This window comes from Uloborus diversus, chromosome 7 (assembly GCF_026930045.1).
Source record: "Uloborus diversus isolate 005 chromosome 7, Udiv.v.3.1, whole genome shotgun sequence".
In the NCBI taxonomy this organism is placed as follows: domain Eukaryota; kingdom Metazoa; phylum Arthropoda; class Arachnida; order Araneae; family Uloboridae; genus Uloborus; species Uloborus diversus.
Window position 1 is genome coordinate 125,409,865 of NC_072737.1, and position 19,883 is coordinate 125,429,747.

A 19,883-nucleotide genomic window follows, 5' to 3' on the forward strand; every position below is an offset into this window, starting at 1 on the left:
AATACTCATTGCAGGTAAAACTCATTAAGAAGTGCTAATAATAGATATTTTCTGAATATTAGTTTGAAAATTTGTGAAAAGACCTTATATGACGCCAAAACCTGTATAACGCAAAAGCTCTGGTCCCAAGGTGTGGGTCATAACAGTCTTCTACTGTATAGGCAAACTGTAGTCTAAGAAACTAAGAGAGTAAAATGAAGAAAAGTTTTTTAAAGTCATCTAAAATTGGGAGAACGTCTTCCCCTAAAGTCTGGGTGATCCAACACTTTACCCTTCTCTCGAAACACTAATTTAGGAGTCATTCAACTGCATATCAATGATAGAAAAACTATTTGGGGATCTACCATTGTCAGATCAATTGAATACTTTCCGTTGTTGAGGTTATTATCAGCAAGTCCTCCATTGGAGACTTAAGTACCTGTTATTGTGTTTTATACTATTTGTCACCATTGAATCCATTTGATTAGCTATTATCGTTGATGCAAACCAAATAATTTTACATGTTAAGTCAGCAACCTATTCATTAAAATTTTTACCCAAATATTGATACAATGTTTTATTTAATAACTTTGACACACATTTAAAAATATAAATATATATTAACCACAGACATTAGTCAAATGTAAGCTCTTTGGTGCATATTCAAAAATTAGTGTAAGTCTTTTAAGACTTGCATTAAAAAAATAACAATAAATACATAAATATTCTTGTGGAATTTAAATTGCTTATTATTATTAATTCCATATCCAATTTCTTAAAGAGTTAACATGTTTTGCATAAAAGGAAATATAACAGGCTTTCCAGAAAATAAAGGACTTTTTGTTTAAATAAGACACAACTTATACTATATTGCATATCTCCTAAAACCGTAATACAAATACTACTACAATAACTAATTAATATTCTATAAACCATATTTTGAAAAAGAAAAACAGAAATACATAAAAATGGACTAGTTAAATTTTCAGACTATAACTCCCCATTTGTCATAAGTAAATGAGCTTTTAAAAATGTTTCACAGAAACACTAGGAATGTTGTAGCTAAAATGTAAACACTGTTTCATTCTTTCTTTCAATAATTTTAGAAAGAAATTGTTTAAAACATTGAGATTCAGGGAAACTCTTTTTTCAACATTAAAAGCAATGAACGAATAACAAATAAATTAAGATGGATCATACAAAATACACATGATAAACATTAATGATGATTTTACATCAAGACAAACAGATAAAAGTTTTACTTGTCATGCATAATATATAGTTATGCATATTGTGCATATAATTCTGTAAATATAATAATGCACAACAAATAAAATGTTAACCAATATGTCTTCGGAAGTAATTGATTTTTGCAATGCTACACATTGTTTTTTTTTTTTTTTTATCATTGCAATTATTCTAATAACACACAAAAGTATTACATATCAAAGCGAATCATTGTTCTTCAGATTTAGCAAAAAAATACTTTCAGAAATATCTTTGAATTAGTGCTAGTGCTCATAGTGTATACTTAATGATTAAAGTGTTTCCAGCTCACCATTTTATGTTATCCAGCATTACTTGTAATCAGGCTTTACAAATTGTAATTTAATATGCAATAAATAATTACTGATATGCACTGCATACATATATTCCACATCATACAATCAATACTCTCTTTTAAAAAATTGCCAATTGAGAAACAATGGGGTGGTTTCCTTCAGTCAAAAGTACTACTTTTAGTCATTGCAATGGATAGAATGAGCAAAAAAAATAACATGGACCCAGAAAATACTTTCATTTTCCCAACAGTTTTTTTTTTTTAATTATTTTTTTAAAATGTCCGATTTTTCAAACAAGGCGTGGTCTTGTTGACGTCACAAATGATGCACTTTGCCGCATCTTTCTACTACCTTTCCACATTATGGTAATCAAGCAGCGAATTAAAATTGCGCTCTATGCTTGCTATCAACCATATCGTTGCCAATGCACGTGAGTAAAGATGCAAATTAAATATTTTGTTCAGCGAATGGCAACATTGAATGGCATTTCATGATTTGTGACGTCACACGACAGAAGTGTAAACAATGAAAGCACACCGATTTAAGTAATTTTTTAAAAATATTAAACTTAAATTATTTTAAAAATGGTCAGATCCAATGTTTTTAAGAATGCTCTTTCAGAAAAAAATACTTTTAAAATTTTGGAAACGATCCCATTGCAATTATATAAACTAGGTGCAAGATAAAATAAAATGTGTACCTTTTTAACAAGGAGAAAGGAATCATTTAGCACTAATTAAAAGAAGTCAAAATAAAATACTGCATTTTCAAAAATGCATAATGTGAACCATTTTTATGCTTCAACTGCAAGAATTAATTAAGGTATCATGCTGATGATACCTTTTTCCAATAGCATAAATGTTTTTTCCTTTGATAAAATAATGCTGATTCAAACAGTTTGAAACATTGTCTTTATAAGTTTTCCATCCACCATTTTCCGCGCTGGATATGTTCTTAAATTTAATTTCAGTTTTCAGCTGCCATAAGAATAAAAATGAGTACTTACTGTACATATATAGAACAAAAACATATTAAAGCTCTGTGTGGATCACAGTCTTGTTACACTTAAGTCCATCACAGCTGCCAATTCTTTCCTTGAAAGCAGGATGATTTTTGACATGATTCAATGCTTTCTTAAAGATATGTAAGAACTCTTTTGTGTCAAATGAATAATTAGTAAACTTTGCGTGAGCACCAAGGGTTGGATGATGACCCTGCAAAAAGAAAATAAAACATCAACAACCATGATATGAGTGATTATATGAATCAAATCTTTTTTTTTAAATCCTATTAAAATTTTGACTTCATCTATACACAGTGGCGGCTTGTGCCTTGAAAAAGTGAGGAGGCCCAGACCATCATGGGTACACTTTGTCCCCCCTCCCTTGGTTAAAAAAAAAGAATAAAAAAAAAACGTTTTTAATATTTAAACTTCCTTGATTATTTTTTGTTAAATTAATAAAATTAAATTCATTTTAGCAACTAAATTAAAATTGCGAAGAAGTAATAACTTTTAAGGTATATTCAAAACAAATATAAAAATAATCTAAAAAATAATGATTGCTTCTCTAAATTATCGCTATAGTACGCTAATTACTTGAAGACAAAGAGTCAAAAAAGGAGCAAGCGGTACAATCTTGTGCAAATGAAGGCTTTTTCCTTTCCTGTATGTTGTTTATTTTACATATCCTGAATCACGTAAGAACATTCAAGCTATGTAAAATTAAGAGCATACAGATAGGGTAAAGGTCTCTGCGAATCCTGTTGTAAATATTGAGGTTCAATACATTGGTGTTGGGGGGGGGGGGGTAGAACACGCGCACAGATAATCCGCACCTCATTAAATTTATACTTTTTAACAGATAATCTGTCAATTATATGTCAGAAAATACGGTATAATCTTTCTTTTTTATAATTTCAATCATGTATGCACAAAAAGTGGAAAATAAATAAAAAGTTTCAAATTATTGTCTTCTAAAAAAAGTGAGAGGGCCTCTTCCTTCCCTCTGGCCCCTTCCACGCGCCGCCACTGTCTATACATCAATATTAGCCACATAATTCAAAAATTATGTTTAATAATTTGCATACTTTAAGTATTTTCTTACTTTACAACAATGTTCAATTGCACAAAATGGCAGATTACTGCAGACAGCAGGACCGGATTTAGGGGAGGGCAGGTGGGGCTATTGCCCCGGGGTCTCCACAACAAAGAAGCCCCCACAATAAAATTTTTACAAAATATCCTAACTTTCACGGGACAGCAAATTGTAATTGATTAGGTTTTTTCTCCCAAACATTTTTTTTTTCTATTTCTACAAAGAATGCTTGCACAAAAATAATATTATTATGGATACAATTATCGATAATATTAGAATCGGATAGTTTCGAAAATATAATGATCTTTTTGAACCCTAATTAGGGGCCTCCACTCCTTCATGGCCCCAGGACCTCCACAATTCCAAATCCGGTTCTGGCAGATAGTGTTTCAGGGTTACAAGGAACCCCTTTCTCAATGCAATATAAGCGAGCTTATGGATGAAAAGGCATTTGACAAAAGCCTCTTTTCATTAATAAGTTCACTTATTTTGCATTTGAAAAAGTAAGTCTGAAACAAGTGTCTGCAGTAATCCACAATTTTGTGCAATCATATGTTGTTAGTTTTATTTTACTTTCCAAGCACAAAGGAAAGCTATTCAACTTTATAAACTATAATGTTTAAATTTTTAGCAACAGTGGTAGATGTCTTTCACAAAAGTAGAAGACCATATTCAACTCCTCATTTACCTCATCTTGAGGATGTAATTTGTCAAGCTTTGTCCAAGTTAAGTATTTTAAACCCTTAAGCCTAGCAAGATCAGCATAACAGCCTTCATCTTCACAATTGAAGCTAAAAATGGTACAGAAAAAAGTATAAGTGTTAAATTTTAGTATTTGCGTGGTACAATTTAAAATGAATTTGACAGATTATTAAAAATTCAATGTTACATTTCAAAAACAGCACCCCAGATAGGCATGAACAGCATGTGAGTCAATCCAGCTCCATGAATTCCAATCAAGATATCAGTATTGTAGCTAATCTGTAAATAAACCATTTTTTGTTTGCTGTACATGAATATATTTAAGAATTGAGAGAAAAAAAAAGGCATTGGTTGAACTACCAATCTTGAAAACTTTCACAGTAAATTCCCTACTATCAACCAACCTATTTATTTAATTATATTTTTTTCTCCTTTAATTTATTTAAGGGGGTGCACCTGGTTTTATTTCTTAAAATTTGAATTAGTTTTTTTGTAATTAAATTTTTAAGCTCAAATTTCGCGTAAATTGCTTATTGTTGCCTATTAAAGGGGTGAAAATTACTTGCATATATTAATATTATATATCTTTGGAAAGGGTAGAATTTTCCGCATTCTACGCAATTTGTTTCAATGCTCTAACATAAATACGGCGAGAGTTATTTGCGTTTTTAGCTCAACCTTATTTAGGCTTAACTAAACAATAGGCACTACTTTCTTCATTAAATGTAAAAAGCGAAGGAATTGTGCAACAGTTTTCTTTCTGATCCCGCTGAAAAGAGGGTTTTTTTAAATCCAGATCTAACTTGACCTATGGTCCAAAAACTAAACTTCTATCTCCAAAGGAAAAAAAGTTACAAGCTGTTAAAAATGAATTTAGAATAATCTCATCTCCATTAAAATTATTGACATTTTATTTGGCGTAGCCATAGTTACGTCTTTTTGATTCGCATGTTTCTTCTTTCTTATTCACAACATTTAAGGGTTTCGATTTTAACGGAAACTTTTAGGCTCAACTCAAATCAAGCCCCGAGCTAAAGAGCAAAATATATTACTAGAGACCACGAATATGAAAGCGAATTTTCAAACGTACAAAACTGCAGTTTTGCAATGCTCAGGAGCCCCTCAGCCCTTACGGCTCTGCAAGTTGGTACAAGTTATTTTGAAACCAGGGGAAGGGGTGCTTTTTGATCCAAAGGGAGTTTATAAAGAGTTTTTAATCTGTTTCTAACTAACGATCAAATAAGATTGTGAAGCAATCTGGGGTTGGTGAGCGTTAGCAAACAGGGGGCAGAGCCCCCTAATGATAACAAAAAAACTAGATAGGTGCTGGAAAAAATATTGGAGAATATTCCTATGTCAACAAGTGACATAATAAATGTTGCTAACAGGTAATTGAATAGATTTTTTTCAAACACAACCTAATGATGATAAATTAAAAAAATTAATTTGAATTTTGACATCTTAAATTCAAATTATGTTTTTTGCAATCACGAGTGTGTGTATGTAGGCATGTGTGTTTGTGTGTAGGGGGTATGTGTATGTGTGTAGGCATGTGTGTTTGTGTCTGTGTGCTGGCATAAGTGTGTGGGTAGTTGTGTGTATGAATGTGTGTGTGGGGGGGGGGTATGTGTATGTGTGTAGGCATATGTGTTTGTGTCTGTGTGCAGGCATGAATGTGTGGGTAGTTGTGTGCATGTGTATGTTTTTGTGTGTGTGTGTGTGTATGTGTAGGTGTCTGCATGTGTGTATGTGTTTGTGTGTGTGTGTGTAGGTGTATGTGTTTGTGTGTGTGTGTAGGACATGGACACAACCTGGAGAAGGCTTTTGCTATAGGAGCAGCATCGTGAGGAGCCGGTCGACGGTGATGGTGCGGAGGGTGGCGGTGGGAAAATAAAATGATAGGACGCCAAAAACAGTCAAATGAAAGCAATAAGCAATCATGATTGCTCAAAAATTTATATGTCATGGAATTGGTAGCTACTGAAATAAATAAACTTGGAAACAATTTTTAGGTAATTTTGATTATTTCATGTTTTAATCCACTGATTAGTGATTGTTAGTTCTGATGCTAAGCGAGGAAATTGTCTTTTTCTCTGGTGTTGACTAATCCAACATTTGGAGCATGAGAACAGAAGATTAAGCATAAAATTTGAAGCATGGTTACAAGTAGACATTAATTCAGTGGTCTCGATACAGGGGGGCGGTGCAGTCCGCCCTGGGCGTCATCCATCTGGGGGGAGACACCCAGAGTGGAATAACAAGTTTTTGAAAAATATGAAGCTGAAATGCATTTTTAAGACTACAAATTAAAACAAAAAATGGGGTGGGGAAAGGGGGGGGAGAACCCATATTTTCCACCTCTCATCATAAAGTGAATACAGTACTCAGAATTAGGTTCATACTATTGTCAATACTTACACTCAGCAGTGACTTTTCTTAGACCAAAAAACTAAACCCCATTATCTTTCCCTATGTTTAACATACGTTTGAAATAAAGGTGCCATCAATTTCATACAGCCCCTAACTTGTTTGAGTGCACATAGTTTTTATTTTTCTTTCGTACATTAGTCCACTTTTTATTTCATTATAACAGAAATGTAGTTATTTCTGAAAATGTTATTAATTTCATGTTTGTATAGAATATTAAAACTTTTTTATTATTTTTTTGCGTTTGTAGGAGGGGGGGAGGGAGTGACCCCACCACAAACTGCCCCCCCCCCACCCGGAGATCACCCATGCTAGGTATGCCACCGTAATTTCAATGTAAAATACGTAATATATCAAAAGAAATAGTATACATGTGTTTTGGAGTTATGAGAAGCTCATGTTCAGTGAAGAAAAAAAGGAAGTATGTTTCATTGAAAAACTATCTTCATTTGCATTATTACTAATGAAGAGGTGAAAAAGTTAGCTACAAGGAATCTACCTAATAGCTTTACAAATTTAAATTTAAGGTTTTCACAAAAGATTTTCAGAGGCATTAATATTGCCTGAAAAAAAAACTAATATTTGCTATCATTACAAGCTAAAAAAGTTCCTTCAATTCAGTAATGAATGTTAACATATACAAGAACTTTCTAAAATGCTGAAAACCCACATTTTAATACAAGTAAAATTAAAATTAAAAAAAAAAGTATTTGAGGAAAACGTGACTTACCTCTAATTGTTCAGTAAAAGCCATTTGTCGATTAAAGTTTATTTTTCTCACAAATAAGTCAGGAATAGGTTTTAAAGATGCAATAAGCTGCACAAGAATAACATACAGGTCAAATTAATAACTGGGAAATAGACACACACAGATAAAATCAATTAACAAATAAATAAAATGGTTTTAAAAAAATTTAAAGAAAATGTTTTTGACACCATACAAACGCGTACTTACTTCATCCTCATTAAGTATTCTACGATACTGAGTGTTTCTGGAAATAAAAGTAACCCTGATGGAGTTTATCTAAAAAAGGATGAAACAAAAATCTCAATGAAAAATCAAAACTTGTATCACAAAATATCAGCATAGAACATAAATTATATGAATAAATAATTTGGCGCTAATTATTAAATTGACCAATTATTTAGGCAATAAATTTAAATTTTTGTTTTTTGAATATGATGAGTATTTTATATTCTTTCTGGCCATAGTCCATCATGAACTTTTGTTGCTCAGTTAGCTGTCCTAGCAGGTGTGCAGCGCGTGTGCAGCACACGGGTGGCCAAAGCAAGGGGCGGCCACAGGCCGCATATAATTCTATTAATCAAGCAAAATTTCTCACAATATAAGTTGAATAAATATGCTGAATTTTAAATGTTTATCAAAAAATCAAAATGAGTCCCAATTTCCCCGATAGCATAGCATAGTTTAAGAAAAATAGAATAAGTTACATTCGCAAGTACTTCAAACAACAAATTCTGTGGTTACAGCTCCCCTGAATAGAGCTTTCACTCTTCTCCCGCATGCTCTTTGTCCTATTGTTTATTAAACAATGCCTAAAGTATGACTTTGGGTCTTCAATTTCTAAACATTTCTGGAGGAGAACTTCCTGGCATATGTAACTTTTCACAACGCTAGGGCAGCCTCCTAATGCCACGAAAGAGTCTATAATTGGATTTTCCAGTTATTAATGCAGAAAATATCCATAAAGATCCACCATCTTTTCCCAGTTTCTCAAAGAAAGTATAAAATACCAAAAAATATTTTGGTTGGGAATTTTTTCATGTTTCTTCTATCATTACCAAGTATAGCCAAAAATGTGTTCTCGAAACTAGTGCCGAGGAATTTCCAGAGAAAAGTCGCCGGATCCCCTACCATCGCCAAAGACAGCCTAAATTTGCGTTTCAGACTTCAATTTTGAAAACTTTGGGTAGGAGAGGACCAAATCTCACTCTCTCCAGTAACGTCAACAAAAATAACCCAAAATCTCATGTTTAAAACTTCAGTTTCGGAACATTTTCGGGAAGAGTGTCGCGATTTTCCTCAGCAAAGGTTACAAAAAATAGCTTCAAATTTACTTCAACTTTGAAAGAATTTTAGGAAAGAACCCATCAATACTTTCCCCTAAAGTTTTAAAACAGTTCCTAAAATTGTGATTTTTGACGTCAATTTTTAAAATTTCTCCATGGACCTCGAACAGGCCCGTGTCCAGGATTTCATAAAGGGAGGGGTTTTGGTTTCAATAATTTTTCATTCATTTCTGCATTTTCAGGAAAACACAACAGTGTGCCAAAAAATTATTCATTTCTGTTTGGTGGTCACAATGAGGGATAAAACGGGGAGTCAAATTCCTAGAAGATTTCGCTTTAAGTAATATTACCATATCTGTTATTGTATTTTTTCGGTGGAACGTCGTTTATCAGCCCCCATTTAACCGGGATAAAATTTGTAGAGTTAAAAGATATATACCAAACCAAACCCAGTGGTACGTTAGCCCATAGGGACTAAGGCCTACTGTGCTCATCTCAGTCTTCCTGACCTAGGGCTCTGGGGTGCTAGGCAGATGTTCCGGTTAGGTGGTCAGTATAACGCGTAACCTCCAGGGTTTAGTTCCCAAGTGCGCTTGGTACTCATTTTATCGGCCCACCAAAGGGATGAACGGCTAAGTCAACACACAGGGATAGAACCCGGACCTGTGGCATAGAAGTCTACCACTGAGCTACAAGGGTTCAAAAAATATATACGCACTTAAATAATAATTGTAAATTATGATTGCTGCAAGAACGGAATTGTAAATACGACAAATATTCGGTGTTTGTTTTGATTAAACATACAACTCCTGCATAGAACATACAATAAAGTATAGAACTACTAATTTAACAAACAATATGGAGATTTTGGAGCGTCACACTGACACCGCTGCAGCTGAACTATGAATGATAAAGTATCTTCAAGAAATGGTACTATTTAGATTTGTTAGAAAACTTTGTCTTTTTTTGCTTTAATCTATACTAATATTATAAAGAGAGAGGGTGGATTTTTGTGTGTTTATATGTTCCAGGTAATCTCTGGAACCACTGCACCTATTTGAAAAATTCCTTCACTATATGAAAAGTGCTTTCTTACTGAGTGACATAGGCTACGATTCGAAAAAATCCAATAAATAGTTCTTTTTACTTCCTTTTACAAACAAGCTGATATGTGCATCACATGACTTCCTTTTACTCCAATTTAATGTCATTTTCCCATTATTGGCAATTTTAATGTGATTCAATAGTTTACTCTCTGAAAAAAGATATCTCTCTTTTTCCAAAATATGATTTTAGTCGATGAAGAGAAGGCATTTCTAAATTTCAAGGAAACTTAAAAGGGGATGGTAAAAAAAAAAAAAAAAATGCTGTGCACGAACTTCAACATTCAAGTTAATTTTAAGCCAAATTTGCACTTTTCTTTATTTGGTTTATTATTTTTCACCAATGGGAGGGGTTTAACCCCTAAAACCCTCCCCTTGGACACGGCTCTGACCTCGAATATCCTTAATCTCTTTTCTCCTTGCATTACAACACATTAATTAAAACTATTTTTCATTTGTCAATTTCTGAAGTTTTCTGGTGGATCCCCTCCACCCGCCGTTCTCCACATCTCCGTCTTTTCTCTGATGTCATTGAAGGTAAACTAAAATGCATTTTTATGACTAGTAATGTTTGATATCTATTACTTTCTTCAAAAATTGTACTAAGGAGTTTCTTAGTATAAAACATCTTTTACTTTTAAAAAATTCATCTTTCCTTTGTGTATTCTTTTACTTAGAGCTTAATACAGAAATTTGCAGGTAGATTTATCAGGACATTAAGTGTTAGTCAAAATATGCAAATTACTCTTGAGGGGCGGCATCTTAGTCCCTAGGATCGCCCTCCCCCCCTTCCAAAAGTGATGAGGCACCACTCCCTTCAAATGCGAAAGAGGCTTCCCCATACAAGAATGAGAGCTTCCAAAAAATGAGATTTAAAAAATACAGCAAGATGTTTTGAAGCTTAAAAAGGAACTGGAAAAGGATAACATAATTTTGACAAAACCAACCAAAGCTGCACAGAAATGGTTTCAAGTTGAAAGAACCAAAGGGCAACAACTGTGCCACAATTAAGCAGTAACATTGCAAATACAAATCAATCAGGGGTGCCCGAAACTTAAATTTCACGAAAGGAGGAAATTATCAGTTTATCGAACAAAACTTCAAATTTTACTGAATTGAAAAATACAAGCATGCACACAATAAACATTTAATGTGAAGAGAAATTGAAAAGTATCCTTAAAAATGCAGTATTTTAATACTGCCTCCAAATTTTCTGAATAGTCGAACAAATTTCACAGAACAAGCAAACTTTTGGAGGATTACTATGACCTGTCTAATTTTTTTTCACTACCATTGACAGCTGATTAGTTTGATTAAATATATCAACACAGTAAGTTCCTCCACTAAATTTACCTTTCTTAATTATGAAACAGGGTCGAAATCACTAATATTCGTTTAAGAAAAACAGGCGTGACTAGATCACAAATATCAACTTAGATTAGTTCAATGTAGTAGATACAAGGGATTTATACACTGGCATTATTTTATATGATCAATATGTGCATGTAATTAGTAGTCTTAAATCAATCACTACATCAACAAAATACTAACATTCAAATTATTTTTCACTTTTAATCTATGCTGCACATGTTCAGAGAAAGCTCGAAACAAACCACTGCCTTTACATCCAGGAACCTAAGATATAAGAAAAATATTGGTTTAGGAATTCAAAAACAGAATATGCTGAAGGATTATTTATGAAATAAACTCTATATTACCAGAGGCATATTGTAATACATTCCAAAAATCATTCTAGGAAGTAACGGAAAAACAGCATCTTTTAGACACACCTAAGGAAAAGAAATAAAGTAAGGTTGACAATTCTAGAAAGTATTCAAATAATTTGAGATTTTACAGCATAATTAAATTGTTTTCATGTTTTACATAAACATATTAATAGAAAATGTAAGTAGAAAAATCAAAGTCCTGCGGAAAAGCATTTTTAATTGTTGTATTGGTGCTGTATTTTAAAAAGAATAATAGATTACTAAATAAATAAATTTTGCCTTTACTTTGTTTTTAAAGTAGGTAAAGGGGATAAAAGTACTTTGGACGGTTGATTATTATAAAAATATTTGACTTGTGATAGGTATCACCAGTCACTGGTGGAGCTATTATACAACATGTGGTACAGGAGTACTTTGGAGTTTCATGTAGTCCCAACAGGAGGTTAGAAAGTGAGTAGTATTTTTTCGTTAGAAGTCCTTAAGATATTTTAAGGTTCCAAAATTTTTAGCAGTGCCACTGTTAACAATCAAAACAAAGAGTTCGTTTTGATGTCTATTACAAACTATAAGCCAAAAATGAATTAGCCTAAGAGCAAAAGAGTTTTATCATATGTCCTGGGCACAGAATTGAGTATGAAGGCATAGCAGATTATGTCTCAGATGTATTATGTTTTTGTATTAAAAATAAATCAAGGAGATATCCTCATTTTGATTTTGGTATCTGTGCTCCTTTGAATGAAAACCTGATAAAACCTGAACAAAAGCCCGATGTTGATAGCTCCAATTTCATCAAATACCACCTCATATCCTCATATCGCATCAAAGTACTTGAATCTAAAGCTAGTGGATTAAAATGAGGAGATTTTGGACATGTGCTTTTGAAAAAAAAAATGTTCAACAGATTTGACAATTGAATCAAATAGTAATATTGTTATAAGCAATATACCAGACAGCCTGGTTATCACATCCTGCTACTGCAGTTTCATTCTTATAGAGCTCCTCAGTCAGGAATAGTGAAAAACCGAACTGGAGGCAAATGTCATCTCATTGAAGCTGACATCTGCCTCCAGCTCAGTTATTCACTATCCCTGACTGAGGAGCAAGGACTGATTTACGGCAGGGCATTCGGGGTCCGGGCTTGGGGCACCAAATTTCTGTCATCATTTTTTTTTAAGGGACCAGTGTTCAGGGCCTCTAACTAAAGGAAACAAAAAAATTTTTGTCATTTGACAATTTTTTTTATTAAATGAAAGCATATTAGCCAATTGTTGTGGAGAATGATCATTTTCGCTATTGAAGAGTCCTTTTAAGTGCCCTTTGCGTACTCTCATTTCTGATGGCAAATTATCTTTATTAGCTCTGTTATCAATAGAAGTAAGTTTGACCTAAAACTTGATTATGAGGACATTATAGATGAATTTGCTACAAGAAAACAAAAGAGAAATTATATAAAGAATCATTGATGCGCAGAAAGCACATTATGATTTACCTTTACCATTTGTATCATAGTTTTTCAATTTGCGACTGTAAAAAATTTTCTAACGTGAATTATTTTGGATTTATATTAAATGATTTATTTGCAAAACATCTTAATTATTAACTTTTTTGTATGAAATCGGTATTTTAAAGTTTTCTTTCTATCAAAATAATGTCCAACACTTACCTTCATATTTTTTGTGTGGAGGGGGGGGGGGGGACACCATATCTGTCAGTGCCCGGGGCACCCAGGTGAGTAAATCGGTCCCTGCTGAGGAGTTCTAATAAGAACAAAACTGCAGTCTCCGGATGTGATAACTAAGCTGTCTGGTATATTGCATATAGTTCTGCCTGAGCCCTGGCTTAGGGGTGGTAATTTACTGCTAACTGATATTGTTGTTAAAAGAATGAAATTAAAAGTTCAGAGGGTATTGAATTTAGTAAATATAAACTAGTTTGTATGAATAATATATTAATGGATATTGTTGATAAAAGAATGAAATTAAAAGTTCAGACGGTATTTAATTTAGTAAATATAAACTAGTTTGTATGAATAATATATTAATGGCAGTGTTTAATAAGTTCTGGGAAAATAACAAAATCAAAAGTTATTGCTTATGGATTTTCCCCCACGGCAAAAGAATGCACTAAATTTAGAGAGGATAAAAAAGTTCAATTTTTTATGTCAAGAAATAAAATGTGAGAAAAAAAAGCTTTTGTCTTTTTCTGGTTTTAAATGAACCTATTTTTTATCCTTACCTTTTTGCCTTTAAAAGAACCAAGATCCATAATTGGATGATGGGTGAAAGCTTTCCACATGGGAGCAAAAGTACTTATGTAAGGAAGCTAGGAAATAAAATATTTTATTTTTGAATTTAGTTGTTTAAATCTTCACAAATAACAAGTCAAAATTATGTACAAAGTTTTTTATATTTGAATGATGTGGATAAATCACAAAATAAATACAAAAATAAAACAATCAAAATTATGATATGTACATATTCTCTAACAAGCAAGCATATTTTAATTTACGATAAGATGTTAGTGAATCACTAAAATATATAAAATAGAGAGCATATCAAATAGGCTAGGAAATAAAAGAACTTTTACCAAACTTGGCAATTACAGCTGTGATAGTAATGTGTATCAAATTGAAAGCTTTCAAATTTTAGAATATGTGTGGGCATGATGTTCCTTAAAAAAAATAAAGAAAAAAGCAGAAAAAAAATGAGACACATGTTTTTCTTTCCATTTTTCTAATTATAAATAGTTCCACTTACTTTTCTCTTCTTGGGCTGAAAATGTCTGAAATTGGGATGAAAATGTCAGATATGTTTTGTTATGCAAATGCAGCCTGGGGTGAAGATTGGGGGTTGAAACCCTTCCCAGAATTCCAACTCATTCATTTTTCCCCTCAAAGAAATTTCAGAGTTTAAACTTTTCTGAATGGGATTGATTTTAACAAAATAGCTTACAAATGGGGAAGCAATCAAATTATTGTCCAATGCTTATAAATTCTACTAATATTTTATGAGCACCCTATAGGTATAAGAGGCCGAACTTCTACAGGGTCCATTATGAAAGTAATGAGCATTTACTGGCAAAATATATTTATTGATCGTAGTTTGTACAAATGTTCAATATTTTTCAAAATACATTCCTCCTGCATCAATACACTTGCGGAGACGTGTTTGCTACGCCTGAAAGGCACCCTGAAACTCTTCCAAGGGAATGCCTCTCTGGAACGTTGTAACATGGTGTTGGATGTTTCCCAAGGTTCCCCAATGTTTTCCTTTCTTCTCTCTCGCGCTGACTGTTTCTCTGTCGCGGAAACAAAAAGAAGTCACATGAAGCTAAGTAGGGACTGTAAGGTGGTGAGGGATCACCGGGGGGGGGGGACATCCATAATGGGGTTCGTCGGCGACCTCCTCCTGGCTCTCTTTGAATGCCTTGTGCCACTTCCCAGACTGTGATCTTGAAATGCAATCGTCCTTGAAGGCTTCTTGCAGCATCTTGAATGTTTTGGTTGCATTTTTTTCAAACCTCACGCAAAACTTTATGGCGTATCATTGTTCAAGCGAACGCTCCATTGCGTTATGTTACAAAAGTTGAAAACATACTTCAAGCGGAGGCACTTATCTCCGCTCACACTGCTCGAAAGCAACTGACGACTGAATGCATTGTAAGGGCATATCCCGCACCACATTGCCCAGCCGGTTTTACCGTGCTGCCATCTATCGTCGCGTCACAATAACATTATGCTCATTACTTTCATAATGGACCCTGTATTTAATGATTTCGGATGAACAATGAAATGGTGCAGCTCTTATAAGCGTCCACAAAGACATTGATGTATCTCACGAAGAAGTTATAAAAACTCTCCTGAAAACACCACGCAAATAGGATATAAGTTTAAAATTAAAGTAATGTGCACCCCCCCCCCCCCTTCCTTGTTTTAAAGTCCTTTTGATATCAATAAGAATTATTGATTATTTTTAAGTAAGTAGTTTAAATGAATAATTATTAAGTCATAGAAACTTTTTGGTTAAATATATTGAATGATATTTTGCGCATATGAAATTAATGAAAAAGAAAACAGTTTTTGAGTTTTAAAAACTTCTAACCAAAACAGTTTTCTGGCTGTACCACTGATGAAAGTATGCACACTATATAACAATACTGAATATCCTTTACTCATAAATAAATAATAAAATAGCATATTAACAGTTTCCTGTAAAAAAAGACTCAAAAGTAAAAAATTAAATAAAGGGCTCAAATATTTTAAATTCTTATACAAACCTGTTTTTAAGCATTTGCTTTTCAAAGATATTACTCCCCATTCCCCAAACACACATTTTTAAACATTATATGCACACTAGCATTCCCGTACCCGGCATTGCTCGGGTGATGGAATTAGCAGGGGTTAACAGTGCTTGTTGCACCTAGTTTCGAAAATCCCCTATAATAATTACTTATTACCTATACCTTTTTCTAATTTGGGGAGGATCCCGGGGCCCCTGGGCTCCTTACATATATGCCTTTGTCCTTAACCGATCTTTAACTGTTATTAACGATCCTTTTAAAGTATTGATTATCTTTGCAAACACAGTCCATCCACATTTTATTGATATACCTATGTTGACCTCTGTGACCTCCTATGATATACCTATTGATATACCTATCTAAGCAAGAACTTCTTTGTATACAACATTTTTAGTTCTTTTTTTCTGGTGCTAAAATTATTAAGCTGCTTGATGAACTGACTTTGGAGCAAGCTACATAACATTGGCCGTGTGAAAAAAAGTCTTCTCTTAAATTGGTTCCTGCTACTTTTAATGTCTGTCCTTGTGACTTATTAACGGTTATTGCAAAGCAAACTTTAATAGGAAACTGCACTCTTCTAAATTCAAAAGGATAATCCGCCTGTGATGATGTTCTTAAAAACTTCGTTTCTAGTTTTGAAAAAATGAAAGCAATAGACAGAAACATTATGATTTGACTTGAGAAAAGCCTCGAAGAACCACGCGAGAAACAAAAACAATATCAAATTTATAGTTCGCTATCGACCAAAAGTTGAGATGAAGTACTGAATAATCATTTGAATGGAGGAAAGCCTTCGAAAATAAGGGATTTGAATTCAATGACAGGTTTTAATTTCGCAGAAATTAGGAGGTTTTAATTAATTTCTAATGAACTAATTGAGATTTCGAAAAATCCTTTCTTAGTGGTTACTTTCGTAATCATGCGGACATGCCTGCCAAATTTCAAGTCAGAAGCTTCAGCGGTTTCGGCTGTGCGTTGATATATATATATATATATATATATATATGTATATATGTTATCTCAGGACATTGATTTTTATATATTAAGATTATTCTAACAACACAAGGAAAAGTTGACAATACTTTTACCTCAATTTTGGAGTTCTTGGAAACCAATCTCATTATTCTTTAAAATGAGTCAGGACAATTTTTTTAACAACAGCATATGTTAGATAAAAGCACTCAGAAATAATACATAAATGCATGATTACGTGCAGGAGAATTCTCATAAATAAAGATTTAACTGCTTTCATTTAATTGGCAGCCCCAAATGCTAATATTTCTAACTTTTAGTGAAGTTTAATCCATTCGTACTTTTATATCAACTTTAAAAGAAACCTCAAAATTTCCTCAATTTTTTAGTTTGAAGGAAAAGAAAAGTTTTAGTGTTTTTAAATCTCACAATTTTGTTATGTTACTATTTGATAATGTGGAGATTTAAATTGAAAGTAAACTTTTTTTTTGCATATGTAAAGATGTTATACCTTTTAGAAACAAACATTGAAAATGTGTCTAAAAGAATTTTAATGTTTCGAAAAAGTGGCAAGTGCTGACCAATAAAACATTAACTTTTTTAATATAATATTGCAAATGTAGTACACAAGCCCATCATTTTGAATTTTTCGGGGGGGGGGGGTGGCAAACGGTGCATATTCAAAGCAAATTTTTAACACACAGCAACAAAAGTCATGTTTGATTACATAGAAAAACATTCAATTTTTAAAGCTAGGGGTAGGTTAACTGATCCTTGACCCCCCCCCTCCCTTAATGATTAGCCTGGTAATACATTCATTAACTGCAAAAGTACTACATAAAATATTTTCCAGCACATTAAATACAGTTTTTGATAAAAACATAACTCACCGTGTCCCAAATTAAAATATTTATGTCAGTTGAAAATGTGTCATTCATATGTAAAGATGCATATAAATTCAGAAAATCACAGAAATGATGGTACATGTTTACAGCTGAGGGAACAAGAAAGGCAAATTCAAAAATATAATTTACAAAATAAATTTATATACAGCATAAATTTGAGCAAAATAGTAAATAAAATAGCATAAGTTCAAATATACTCAGCATTTTAAAGTAATATTGTTGTTTTAAACTCTTTTGAAAATCAAAATGATAATACAGATAAACAATAAAATTAACCATATCTCTACATAGTACAAAATGAAGTTTCCAAAAAGCGTCTGTGTGTTTGAAAGCGCAAAACTCAAGAACTACCTGGTCAATTTCACTCAAATTTTCAGTTTGTTTCTTTAAGTCCGCAAAAGGTTTGCAGACTGGTTTGAAAAAAATCAGATGAATAGTTCTTATTTTATTCCAATTAAGGCACAATTTTCACATAAATTCCCGACTATGGGGGTGAAAATTAAGTTGCACACATTAATATTGCGTATCGTTGGAAAGGGTAGAATTTTCCGTATTCTATGCAATTTGTTTCAATGCTCTAGCTTACTTAGGGAGGGAGTTATTTGCGTTTTTAGCTGAAACTTTTTTAGGCTTAGTTGAAATTTAGGCACTACTTTCATCATTAAATCTATAAATAAAACTTGAACTAATTATCCCACAAATTTCTTTTTGACACCATTGGAAAAAGCAACATTTACTCCAGATCTATCTCGACCTATGGTCGAAAAACTAAACTTCTATCTCCAAAGGAAAAAAAGTTACAAACCTGTTTAAATCGAGTTCAAAAAATCGCATCTCCATTCGAGTTGTTAATGATTTTATTTTAGACTTTCCACGGTTACACTTTTTGAATCCATTGCTCCTTTCCATCCCATCTAATTTTATTTTCTTAAACTTATTTTGTGTTTCCTTGGTTTTGCTTTTTAAATCCATCTTTCTCATTTTACTTTTTTAAAAGTATGTATTTTAAAATAGATATTTTAATAAGATTATATGAAAATGGCTGCAGATTTCAAAAAAAAAAAAAGTTAAAATTTTTTTTTTAAAATTTAGTACAGATATGAATAGTCAGTCACACAAATTAATATGTAGCCAAGAAATTATAGATACTTTGGAAGTTCTAATTATATAATTAAATAGTACAGGGAATATTTATACTATTGATAAAATTTTTAAGTTATTACTAGCATCAAGTTTCATGACAAATGTTGGTTCCTTGATAATGACATCACAAGTACTCTCCGAAGCAGGAATTTCTGGAAGTTCAACAAAATGTTCAAATTCAGCATACCTATAAAAAGTTTTTTTGAAATTAAAAATGTTTTAAAGTAGATCATTTTTATACATTTAACAAAGTAAAACAGTAAACAAAATTGAGTTTTTACTTAAATTGAAAAAACTTTCTTTCAAATATAAAATTCCAACCAGTAGCTTAATACAAAAAATAAATAAATAAATAGATATATAAATAAACTATAAATAAATTAATGAATGAATAAATATTATTGCCTTAGAACAACATTAGGATACCTTAGGGTTATTTCTGAGATGTCTCAGTGTAGTTCTGAGGCAACAATATATAAAATCAGTCACTAATTAATCATAAACTAGCTGCGTCGCTCGGCTTTGCATGGTCTACCTGGAAAAAAAATTTATGTCAAGTGACGCGAGTTCAACACTAAGGTTTGAACCAAAACAAACAAAACAAAAAAAGGTCAGTGAAATTTTGCGGCAGATTGCGGAACCCCCCCCCCCCCCCCCCCAAAAAAGTAAACATTTTAAATCCCCTGATTACAGGAAAAGCCTCAAAACAAAAACAAGAATTTTACCTGTTCATATTCAAGAAAAAAAAAAGGCAACAGATCTTTCATCTGAATGATTTTCTTCACCCCGTTATACATTTTAATAAAAGCATTGTTGCGGAAAGTTGAGATGAAGCATTGAATAATTATTTCAATGGAGGAAAGTCTTCGAAAAAGAGGGATTTTATGTCAAAATCTAAGTCTCATAATTAATAGCTTTTAATTGATATCTCTGCTAA

At 32.6% G+C, this 19,883-nt stretch overlaps 1 protein-coding gene across 1 annotated transcript in view; it reads right to left on the reverse strand.

The window, feature by feature from the left end:
- Window positions 1-2,572: 2,572 nt before the first annotated feature.
- The window catches only part of LOC129227033 (EGF domain-specific O-linked N-acetylglucosamine transferase-like), a 53,167-nt gene continuing 35,856 nt past the window's right edge, over window positions 2,573-19,883 (reverse strand). The window contains exons 7-16 of the mRNA XM_054861668.1: window positions 19,027-19,133; window positions 17,789-17,892; window positions 13,863-13,949; window positions 11,619-11,690; window positions 11,452-11,535; window positions 7,722-7,790; window positions 7,497-7,583; window positions 4,527-4,618; window positions 4,326-4,428; window positions 2,573-2,755 (exon numbers count right to left, since the gene is read on the reverse strand). Of these exons, the coding sequence (XP_054717643.1) occupies window positions 2,573-2,755; window positions 4,326-4,428; window positions 4,527-4,618; window positions 7,497-7,583; window positions 7,722-7,790; window positions 11,452-11,535; window positions 11,619-11,690; window positions 13,863-13,949; window positions 17,789-17,892; window positions 19,027-19,133 (988 nt within the window). The remainder of the gene's footprint in view (window positions 2,756-4,325; window positions 4,429-4,526; window positions 4,619-7,496; window positions 7,584-7,721; window positions 7,791-11,451; window positions 11,536-11,618; window positions 11,691-13,862; window positions 13,950-17,788; window positions 17,893-19,026; window positions 19,134-19,883) is intronic.